Below are 12,042 nucleotides of genomic sequence, written 5' to 3' on the forward strand. Positions count from 1 at the left end.
ATTGTATTTTTAATGCATTGAGCTCTCAAACTGCCAGTATCCAACAATAAAACAAAAAGCCACGTCAGGAACTCACTGAAAAGTTAACTATGTGAGATGATAAATATGTTAAGTCGGCTTTACTGGGGTAACCAATTTGCTCTCTCTGTGTATTTCATATTAAACATTATGTTGTAAACCTCAAATTCACACAAAGTAAAAATCCAAAACTCATCTAATTGAGCTTTCCCCCCCCCCAGAAATGCAACAAAGGCAGGATCGCTCACCCAATTAATATTCTGAAAACAAAGAATGCGGGGGGGCGGGGGGGAAACTACACGACAAAGAAAATATCCCCAGCTCGGATCACTTAATACTAAAAAAATTCTTGCCTAAATACGTTATATAATCAACTGTTGCTTCATAAAAACTGCCTGCTTGATCGGCAACATGTCAATCACCAGAGTAGCAAGCGATTATAAAGATGTATTAAATCCACTTCCCCTCGGTAGATATATTCCTCCGGGTGAGATTTCCATTTTTTTTTTTTTTTTAATAAAGCAGTTTCAAAATCCTTGGGTGGTCCGGTTAGGCTTTTAGGTCGAGGGTCGGGGGTGCTATAGAAGAAAAGCCAAAGAGAGGTTAAAGAAAGAGACTGATTTGGCTTTTTTCCAGTTGGCAACTGCGAGAATAAAGTTTACCTCAGCCTCAAGATGGGGGAAAAAAATTCCTACCAACAAGAAGAAAACGAAAGGAAGAGTTTCAGGAGAAAAATAAAATGAAAGGGAAGTCTGAAAAGATATAAAGAGGTTAAAGATATAAAGAGGCGGGAAAAAAAAAGAGAGAAGAAAGCAAGCATGGGACGACAGGAGGGTCCGCCGAGTTCTAAAGAGAGGTTTGAATGAAAAAGTCTTTTCTCCAGGTCTAAGGACCCCAGAGGGCGGGCGGCGAGGCCAAAGGCCGCGTGCTGGTGCAGTTAAGGCGAAGGGATTAATTCTGAGGGTCGACCCCCAGTCCCTCCACTTCGTCCTCTCACAGCCCGGGTCTTGGCTCTAAACATCCAGGTGTGTGCTAAGGAGAGAGGAACCACGATATCGCGGCGTCCACGGAGACAATAGGCTGGGGAGCGGCGCAGGGCCGAGGCCTCCCTCCGGGACGACCACCATCCCGCCTCCCTCATCGTTGCTCCAGACTCACAGAGTCTTGGGCATCTCGTCCTCCATGGCTGCTGCTGTCGCGGCGGCGCCTCTGGGTCCAGCTCCCTGCCCTTCACTACCTCCCAAATCGTATGAACGGCTATGGCTGCGGGATGGCGGGGTTTCTCGGCTGAGCGGAGGTTACTTCGCCGTCTTCTTCCGCGGTAATTACACCGATATGCCCCGCACAGCGCGAACAATGAAGCCCCGATTCAAGATGGCGGCGAGCCGGGCGCCTAGGAGCAGCCAGCGAAGTGACCCAGACCGCGCAGGCGCAGAATAACCCTGCACTCTCACCCTCGCGGCGCCGGGCTACACCTCAATCCGTAGGTTCACTTGTTGCGCAGCCGCTCTTTCACCCGACTCGTGGAGGCTCGGATTGCGCAGGCGCAAATCTTAACTATTTCAAAACTTTCGTAAACTGTCGGTTAGCCCCAGATCCGAATGTTTCATCAGTGAATTATATTGAAATGGAGATCTTCAGGGTAATTAAAAAGAAGTATTTTCACTACAAGAAAGATTTATGAAGATTCTTTTAAGACATTTTTGAGCAAAACAAACGCCTGCGCCGCCCGGGAATCGAACCCGGGTCGCAAGAATGGGAATCTTGCATGATACCACTACACCAGCGGCGCTGTTGGTTAAAGAGCTCGCCAGAGTCTCCTAGGAGAAAATGCAAGCACACATTCCCATTCAAAGATGCACTTCATATATTGTTATTTTTATTTGAAAATAAAAGCGTACTGATGGTTTGATAGTTCATATCTGCTATTTTCTTCATTGCCATGAGAAACGAATTATCTCATTGCAGTGCAGTTGGATGGATGTTTCTATTTTTTCTGTACAGAAAAAATTATTCAATTTTAATTTTTTTTTACTTAAAAACGTAAGTGTTTCAGTAAGAAGAGTTTGCCTTGTTGGTGCTAACCAATTATTTGAGACTTGAAAAAATATTTTCAGACCCTTTATTTTTCTTTATTTTGCGTTTCTGTGGTGTATTCAATGTACATTGAAAAGCATTTAAGAAGTGGTTTCTGTAGCAAATTGGTCACAAGAATCATAAGGTAAGTGAATCAGAAGATACATAAATTTAAGTACTCTTTTAGAAGGAAGGAAAATTAGGGCTCTAAAATGTGATTCAGTGTATTCGTTATGCATTTCATAATGAATTTTATAAATTATATGAAATATTTTATAAACATAGGAGAATTTACACATCCAAAAACTAGATCCTCTTCAAAATAGTTCCTTTAGAACTATGATACATTTCTGATTTCCATTTTTGGAATTGCCTTGAGAGTCCCTGATGCATTCTTCAGATTATATTAAAAGATATCAAGATTTATTTCTTGAGAATGAGGCAGATGTTATAGTGGACAGTATTTTTAAACACATTTTTGAGACACCCATTTAAAGTAGTTTTTTTTAGTTCATTCATAGAGATGTTCAACCATTTCTACAATCATTTTTAGAACATTTTCATTCTTCCAAATGAAACTTTTCCCAATTAACAGTCACTTCTGGATCTATCTATTCTGGGCATTTCATAGAAATGGAATTGCACACTATGTGTTCCCTTGAAACTGGTTTCTTTCACTTAGTATTATGCTTTCAAGGTTCATATATATTGTATGTATCAGTTTCCTCTTTGGCACCTTTCCTTTTTTTTTTTTTCCTCCTCAAATATTTTGAACTGTTTTTGTTTGTATTATTATATTTTTTTTTACAGTGCTGGGGATTGAATCCAGGGCCTTGCACTGAGCTATATCCCAAGTTCCTTTGCAATGTTCTTTTAGTACTGTAGATTTTTGGTTTGTTTTGGTACTTGGAATTGAATTTAGGGGCACTCAACCGCTGAACCACATCCCCAGCTCTTTTTTTTTTGTATTTTTTTTTTAGAGAGAGGGTCTCACTGAGTTGTTTAGGGCTTCACTAAATTTCTGAGGCTGGCTTTGAACTCATGATTATCCTGTCTCAGCCTCCCAAACTGCTGGGACTACAGGTGTGCACCACTGTACCAGGCTAATACAGTCATTTTTTAAAATGTTATAAAAGTACTACTTGTTATAAAAGTTATAAAAGTACGACTTGTTCACCATCACAAGTGAAATAATATAGATAATATGAAGAAAAGATTAAAAATTTCCTTATTCTTCCCTCTTTAAGAACTAATATTAGCAAATTAGTCTATAAGCTTCCACATCTTACTCTATATGTATCCAGATACACATATATGTAAGTACTTAGGATTTTTAGTTATTTCAAAATACATGGTATATACTTTGCAACTTTTTTCACTTAAGCTTACATCATAGTATTATCCAATTTGATGAATACAGATCTTTTTATATGTGCATACAAGGACTGGAATCTAGGACCTTGGGCATATTAAACATACTACCATTGAGTTATACTCCCAGTCCCAACTTTAGTTGTGGCAAAATAGTCCATAGAATGAATGTACACAACTTATTCAAAGGTAAATTGAATACATTAACATAATTGGTGTTGATAGACCTTCAAGTTACTCTACCTTTTTTCTATTACAAATGGTGTTGCAATCCTGGTACATATATCCTTATAAATTGATTCTTTTATTTCTGTAGGATAGACTCCCAAACATGAGATTGCAGAATTAATATATATTAATGTATATATAATTTAGATAAAGGTTATAATCATTCACATTTCTACCAACAATAATTGAAAGTCCCTGAGTCCTTCACCAAACTTGCTCCATTTTCTTCTGCATTAAGATGTTATTAGGGCTGGGGATGTGGCTTAAATGGTAGCGTGCTCGCCTGGCATGCGTGCGGCCCGGGTTCCATCAGCACTACATACAAATAAAGATGTTGTGTCCGCCGAAAACTAAAAAATAAATATTAAAAACAAATAATAAATAAAATAAAATTCTCTCTCTTAAAAAAAAAGATGTTATTATTCTTACTAATTTTTGCCACTGTTAGATAAAAAATGGCATCTCCTTGTTTTTAGCTCGCATTTGCCTAAACTACTTGCATTTGCCTAAAGGGTTGAGCATCTTTTTTTTTTTTAAATATTTGTTTTTTAGTTGTAGTTGGACACAATACCTTTATTTTATGTGTTTTTTTACGTGGTGCTGAGGATTGAACCCAGAGCCTCACATGTGCTAGGCGAGTACTCCACTACTGAGCCACAACCCCAGCCCTTGAGCATCTTTCTTTCTTTCCCTTTCTTTCTTTCTTTCTTTCTTTCTTTCTTTCTTTCTTTCTTTCTTTCTATATTTTTACCATTGACAGTTACTCTTTTATGAGTTGCCTATTCATATACTTAGTCTATATTTATGAAGTTGTTTACCTCTTTTTATCACTTTATAGAGCTGTTTATATGCTTATAATATTGACCACAATCCTTTTCTTACTACTTCCTACCTTTTTTTTTTTTACCTCTGTGGGGGGGAAAAAAGCAGTCTTTAATTAGCATCCTCATTTGGCTGTTAAACTTTGCCAAAAATCTACTTAGTTATTTATTTACTTATTTTGGTCCCAGGATTGAGCTCCGGGGCACTTGACTACTGAGGCACATCCCCAGCCCTATCTTGTATTTTTTATTAGAGACAGGTTCTCACTGAGTTGCTTAGCATCTTGCTTTTGCTGAGGCTGGCTTTGAACTCAGGATCCTCCTGCCTCAGCCTCCCAAGCTACTGGGATTATAGACATGCGCCACTGCGCCCAGCTCAAATCTATTTATTTTTAAGTACTGGGGATTGAACTCAGAGATGTTCTATACCAAACTACATCCCTAGTTGTTTTAATTAATTATTATCATTATTATTATTTTGCTACTGGGGGATGAATCCAGAGGGGCTTTACCACTGAGCCACATCCCTACCCTTTTTTATTTTATTTTTTTGAGACAAGGTCTTGCTAAATTGCTGAGGGCCTTGCTAAATTACTGAGGCTGGCCTAGAATTTGTATTCCTCCTGCCTCAGTCTCTCCAGTCACTGGGATTATAGGCGGCTGCCACCTGACCTGGCCCCTTTTTAAAAATATGTATTATATTTTTAGTTGTAGATGGACACGATCACAATACCTTTACTTTATTTATTTTTATGCAGTCCTGAGGATTGAACCCAAGGCCTCCTATGTGTGAGGCAAGCACTCCACCACTGAGCTCCACTTCCAGCCCCCTTTTTATTTTAAGACAGGGCCTTGCCTAATTGAGGGGGTTCTAGTTAAGTTGCTGAGGCTGGTGTCTAACTTGTGATCTTCCTGCCTCCGTCTCTTGGCCAAAACTTAGAAGGTGAAAATCATGAGTTTTAAATGCTCTGTGACAACTGTTGCTATAGACCAACTCTTAATCTTTAGGCATGTTCAGTGCTAGGGGGTTTGGGGAGGGTAACCACTGGCTTGAAGTGAGTGACTTATATCTATGAGACTGGTGTATCTGTCCCTGCTTTGGCTAGACCTGTTGCTCCCCAGCATTTTTTTGCTTGGGACCTATCAAGCTGGAGCTGCTGGAGCTGCTAGAGCTGCAAGCCACCTTTCAGATTGCCATGCGGGTTCTTAAGATGCACTATAGCAGAGGAAAGAGAGGATGGAGAGGGGACTAGGGTTCAAGAACTCATGACTTCAGATGTTTCCTCAGTTAACTCTTGTTCTGCTCCAGCCTGTTTCCATCTCTTCCTGTCTCTAGGCCTTTAATTTTCTCCCAGCAAACAGAGAAATAACATACACATCTTTCTAGAAAATGTCTCAGAAGAAAATGCACGAAAGTAATGGTTCAATCAGTGCTCAGGAGCTTTCTCCGAGTTACTGTGGATATGGGCTTGCCAAACAGTAGAATGAGCTTTTGTTTTTTAGTATGATATAATTCCCACATGGTCCATTCCCATCAAAGCAGAGCCTCATGTACCTCTTTAAGGTAGCTCAGGCTGATCCAGTAACTAACTTAATATTTAGTTATAAGTGTTTGGACGAGGAATCTGAAAGCTGAGAGATGAAGCAGTTTACCTCTTCTTATCAATTTGTAGAGCTTTTTGTATGCTTGTAATATTAAATTCTCTTTTATTATTAATGGTAAATACTTTTCTTATGCATTATTGTTTATTATTTTACTTTAAAATGCTATCCTCTGACATCTGAAAATGGATAGATTTTATGTAATCACATGTTTGTTTATCTTTTTTCTTTTTCTTTTTGCAGAGTTGGCAATCGATGAAACCCAGGGCTTCAGACATGCTAGACAAGTGCTCTACCACTGAACCAAACTCCAGTCCGAATGTTCAATTTATATTGCTTCTGAATTTTCTACTTTGTCTAAAATAAAATATATATGATTTAAACATTAACCACTCATCACTATGCCTGACTACTTTTAAAGGAAGAATGAGGGACTAGAGAAGGGGGTGAGTAGGACATCAAATTATAGGGTAGGGTGGTGAAAATTTTTAAAATGTAGCGAGTAAGGTTTGGTCCATGTGCAACCAATCATGCTAATTAACTGACTCTTGATTGAGTTTGTGAACTACATTTAAATTACCTTCCTAACCTCCCATGGAAGCTGGGAGACAATAAGCCCTATCTTCAGATGTTGGTTGAAACAAGCAGTAAATTTTTAGCAGTCTTTAGTTTTTTCAGGCAGGTACTTTCAGAGGTAGGATTGTGGCTTTGAGTTACTTGAAACAATGTTACAATGTCTTTGTAGGCCAAAATTGAAGCCAAGTAGGAAAAAAAAAAAAATGCTCAGAAGAGGGCCTGGTTAGAGTTTGGTCAAGGAGAGAATCTTCTTCAGTGTTTAGCTTCCTAGACTGTGTTTATGGACAACATTCCTTTGACTAAATGTTATCTTACCGGGTTGGGGTTGTAGCTAGGTTGGCAGAGCACTCACCTAGCACGTGTGAAGCATTGGGTTCAATCCTCAGCACCACATAAAAATAAAATAAAGGTATTGTGTTCATCTACTAAATGTTACATTACCTTATAGTTTTTCTTTAGGTATGTGGTAACATTTTCCCCCATGATTCTTTTTTTTTTTTAACATTTTGGAATTTCCTTAATAAATATTATTCTGGGGGCTGGGGTTGTGGCTCAGTGGTAGAGCGCTTACCTATCACAGGTGAGGCCCTGGGTTCAAACTCCAATACCACATAAAAATAAATAAATAAAAATATTGTGTCCAACTACAACTTTAAAATAAATAAATAAATATTTTAAAAATAAGCATTATTTTGAAAGGGCAAGGGTGCAGAATGAAAAAGCCTTCTGCCTCCCATTTTGCAAATTTTTCTAAGGTATGTCTTCATTGAAATGCCCATTCAGTCAATTCTTTCACAAGGTTTCAGTATCAGAGATCAGTTTCCAAATACAACCCTTGGGCCACAGTCAATTACATGGCCAGTTCTAATCAACTAGTAAACATTTATTGAGGGCCTATTGTATTTAATGCCCTGAAGTATTATAGGAATAATATAATTTTGAAAATGGAAAGTAAAAGATGGTTTAGTTTTTTTCTTTGTAATATCAAGATGTAGTGAAAAGGGCTGGGGATGTGGCTCCAGCAGTAGCGCACTTGCCTGGCATGCGTGTGGCCAGGGTTCGATCCTCAGCACCACATACAAACAAAGATGTTGTGTCCACCGAAAACTAAGAAAATAAATAAATATTAAAATTCTAAAAAAAAAAAAAAAAGATGTAGTAAGAAAGATATTAAAAAATCTTGATATTGTTATGTTCTTAAATATGTGTTTATTTCCTTAATACCTACATCTCTTCCATTAATACCTCCACCCTGTCCTCCTTATTCTATTCCATTAGCCTCCTTGTTTTTTTTTTTTTTTGAGTTTTTCAGCCACATTTACTAGCTCACATAAATATTTAAATCAAATACATCTGTCTTCCCTTTCTCAATCCTTGGGATAAATTATCACAGTTTTTAATAAACAAAGTATGGTAAATATCCATAGGAAAAAGAATTTTAAAATATGAAAGAGAGGTTAATAAATAGCCAGGTACATCAACCATTGAAAGTACTGCCTTTTTTTTTTTTTAAAGACTAAGCCACTGATTTGCAACTTTTATTAAAATAAATTTAATCTTTTAAAAACCAGGTAATTTATAACTTGATTTCACTTGATTTTGGGGGGGACAGCAGTTGAATTTTTTTACATCAAAATTTGCAAAACTTCAACTAAAGAACAAATAAAACATTCAGATGCAGTTTTATACTTCAAAAATTCTACCAACAAATAAACAATGACAGCATATCAATTTACATTAGTAGTATGGTCCAGACGCACTTTCTATATAAAACATTTTAATCACACCGTGTGTGGCATGGTGACTTCTGGTGGGATTTAGTGTATAGTCTGTTCTTGATGAAGACAACACTAGACAGATGTTGCCTGATGCCTGGATAATGCTAAATGTGACAAAACCAGCGAGACACATTGAGATCTTTCTCCTTTTCTTGAGCTGTCAGGTCAACTATAAAGCGATGAAGTCCATAGTACAGTAGAATATCTGCTAAGTTAAAGTTATATCCTGTAAGGTAGACTTTATCTTCAAGATACAAATTCAGATCCTTCAACAGAGTGTGGATATCCTCTTAACTGGGGGTGTCTATCTACTCGATGACCCTGCACTCCAGCCACTGCTGAACTGTTGCTTTTTCTTCTGCAGTACTGCCCAGCAAATACTCCTTGTTGGCTTCTTTGACTAGATGAGTTGCTATATTAGGCAATCCTGTTAGGCTTGGACCATTGTTTGAAGAACTGGAATCTGTTGCTCCCCCTGGGCACTATACTTATTTCCCTTACTCAGTCCCAGGGACTTCTCCAGCCTAGCCTCCTTGTTGACCCTCAAATCTTCAAGGCATCTCTTAGCTTCTCTTATATCCTACAAATTTTTGCTTTAGTGCTACCTACTCAATGAGGCTAACCTTGATCATCCTATTTAAAACTGCAACCCATTTCCCATTCCTCTCACCCTAGTCTCTATATTAGATCTTTTACCTATTTACTTATTTACTCTAATTACTACCCCACATTCCCATTGGGATATCAACTTCATTAGAGGAATTTTTTTTTTTTTTTTTTTTTTTTTTTTTTTTTTTTTTTTGTGGTACTGGGGATTGAACCCAAGGTCTTGTGCATAGGAGACAAGCACTCTACCAACTGAGCTATATCCCCAGCCCCTCTTTTTACTTGTTGATGGACCTTTTATTTGCTTATTTATATGTGGTACTGGGAATTGAGCACAGTGCCTCACACGTATGAGGCAAGCGCTCTACCACTGAGCTACAACTCCAACCCCAAGCTTTTAGTTTTTAAAGAGTGTGATTTACAAAAATATCTAGACCATTTAGAATGGAACACAACATTTGTTTAATGGATAAATGCTTTTTGCTCTGAATTTTCTACTCTGTGTCTAATCTCAGCTTTTCTTTGTATCCAACTCAGATTCCTCCCATCCAGTCCATTCTTTTTGTTCGTTTTTTTAGTTGTAGATGGACACAATACCTTTATTTTATTTGTTTTTATTTTTATGTGGCACCAAGGATGGAACCCAGTGCCTCATGCATTCTAGGTAAGCGTTCTATCACTGAACTACAATCCCAACCCATCTTTATGCTCTTATAGATGTCAGTTAGTTTGTTTCTTTGGGTAAAAGTATTGTAATAATAGAAATGGGCTCATTTTATAACCATCACTCAGCCACCGGTTTTCCTGAACTAATAGTATTGGGAAAATAGTTATAGACCAGACATTCTTATTAATGAATGCATAGTGTTCTACTGAATGGCATCTAATAGATGGAAAATGAAGAATCCCCCAAATAATGTGGTCTGAGAAAAAAGGAGTAAAAAGAAAGCCATGCATTGACAGCTTTCATTTCCCAAGACAAATGCTTCTCTGATGCTAACTGCAGGCAGGAAAGAGGTGTCTCCTCACACTGAGGTGATAGCCTCTCAGGGCACTGACCTTCCTTGGAGTAAATCCTCTCCAGATGCGGAGCACAGACCCCTGACCCAAGAGCTCAAATTTCTCAGCACTCAAACTGACCCCTTCACTTATAGAACAAACCCCAAATTCCTGGGTGCCCAAGAAAACTGGTATGCTCATTAGACCACCTCTCAGGATAACCTATATAAGTCCAGTCCCTTCCTATTTCAGGGGCTCATTTTCCACTAGGAAAGTGGGTCCTACCACGACATCATTTCATCCCTGCATCCCCTGTTCCTGTGTTAAACTTTGTTCCTGAATAAAGTGCTGATCTGATCTGTGAAGTTTACATTCATCCTGGTCTTCTTGTGTTAACAACATCAGTATGTAGGAGAGGAAAAAATAATTTTTCCTCTATCCTTCTGATTGGTGTCCTTCTCCTTGATTGGTACAGATCCCTGTAACAAAAGACAGATTAACAAGAGAAGAATAAACAAAATGTTTACCACATGTATATGTAGAAGATACCCAGAGAAATGAGTAAATATCTAAGAGGTGACTTTGAATTCAGGTTTATAGCATCTTCAGTGAAGAACAGTAAATTTTTTAAAAAAATATTTTTTAATTGTAGATGGACACAATACCCTTATTTATTTATTTATTTTATATGGTGCTGAGGATCAAACCCAGTGCCTCTCACTTGACAGGCAAGTGCTCCACCACTGAGCCACAACCCCCAGCCCCTAAGAACAGTACATTTTTAAAGAAATGACAAGACAAGGAAAAGGATTTTTGAGTCTCTAGGGGCAGCAAATCGTGGGAAGGCAAATAAATGGTAGAGAAAAGCTCTTGGATAAAGTTAGATATAGATTCCTCTGGTCATGGCTGATTAAAGCCTGCCAAAAGACAAAATTATGACAAATTTAAAGGTTTCCATTGGCTTTTTAAAAATATACCTTTATTTCTAAATGGTGCTGAAGATCTAACCCAGTGCCTCACATGTGTGAGCGAGCGCTCTCACTCTGAGCGAGCGCTCTCACTCTGAGCCACAATCCCAGCCCCTTCCATTGGCTTTTATTTGTGATTCTGGAGTTGGGAAATGCCTCATTCTGTAAAATAGAATGAATATCCAATGAGCTGAGCAGAGGAGGTTGGCTTTATAGACAGAAAAGGGCTGAGGAAAGCAGAAACAGAGGACAAAAAGCATATTAGTAATTTCAAAGTTACTTCTCTTTGAAAGATTAAAGCAAAGAGAACTTCTTTCTCTTGTCTGCTATAACCAGCCTGTTTGAAAACTTAGCTGTGTTATATCTCTCCTGATTTCTTGGAAGTCCGGTCAGATAACATAGTTTCAGCTTGGTGGCAAGGAACTTTAGCATGAGTGACTCCATTTGGTTTGGTTTGGTTTATTGGACCTATTGCAGGAACTCTGTCCAGAGTAATGGTTTCCTATATATTTTTTTTTTTTTAAAGATCTAAATTTGTCTTCAGCAAGTAACTCTTATCCTTCCAGGTAGAGAGGGAAGAAGAGACACCTTTGTGTTTGAAAATTTGTGTCCTACTTTTAGGCAATTTTGGTGGGACAGAGAGCTTTTCTTGTACCTACATTTTTACAGTTGCCTTTAGCTTTAAATAATCTTTATGCCAAAGAGACATATTTTGAGATGCACATTCTGGTCTTTTACAGATACACTACTTTTATTCATTTCTGTCACTATATTGTGCTACCTCCACCTTGCACTGCCCCATCGCCAGTCTTATTTTTCTTTTCACCCAGTACCATTTACCCATTTGTCTCATGAGGCCCTGGAATAAAGTGATCACTCAATAAGCATTTGTTGCCCCCCTGGCCAGTTTCTAACAGCTGTGTGCGTTCTCTGTGATGGTGTGATCCAGGGGACGAGCGAGCGCACTAGCGAAGAAAGGTGTTTTATTGGGAGGGAGAA

General features: G+C 38.2%; 1 protein-coding gene, 1 non-coding gene and 1 pseudogene across 17 annotated transcripts in view; all 3 read right to left on the reverse strand.

The window, feature by feature from the left end:
* Tia1 (TIA1 cytotoxic granule associated RNA binding protein) overlaps positions 1-1,430 on the reverse strand; it is a 32,035-nt gene extending 30,605 nt beyond the window's left edge. For all 16 annotated transcript variants that reach the window (XM_076832619.1, XM_076832618.1, XM_076832613.1 and 13 more), the window contains exon 1: positions 1,177-1,430. In XM_076832619.1, coding sequence (XP_076688734.1) covers positions 1,177-1,202 — 26 coding nt within the window. In that variant the 5' untranslated portion in view covers positions 1,203-1,430. The remainder of the gene's footprint in view (positions 1-1,176) is intronic.
* Positions 1,431-1,739: 309 nt separating this feature from the next.
* Trnag-ccc (transfer RNA glycine (anticodon CCC)) lies at positions 1,740-1,810 on the reverse strand. Its single transcript has one exon. It is a non-coding gene; the product is annotated as a tRNA-Gly (tRNA).
* Positions 1,811-8,469: 6,659 nt separating this feature from the next.
* On the reverse strand, positions 8,470-11,845 carry LOC143379984 (eukaryotic translation elongation factor 1 epsilon-1 pseudogene; annotated as a pseudogene).
* Positions 11,846-12,042: the final 197 nt, after the last annotated feature.

The sequence above is a fragment of the Callospermophilus lateralis genome, chromosome 14 (genome assembly GCF_048772815.1).
Source record: "Callospermophilus lateralis isolate mCalLat2 chromosome 14, mCalLat2.hap1, whole genome shotgun sequence".
Classification (NCBI taxonomy): domain Eukaryota; kingdom Metazoa; phylum Chordata; class Mammalia; order Rodentia; family Sciuridae; genus Callospermophilus; species Callospermophilus lateralis.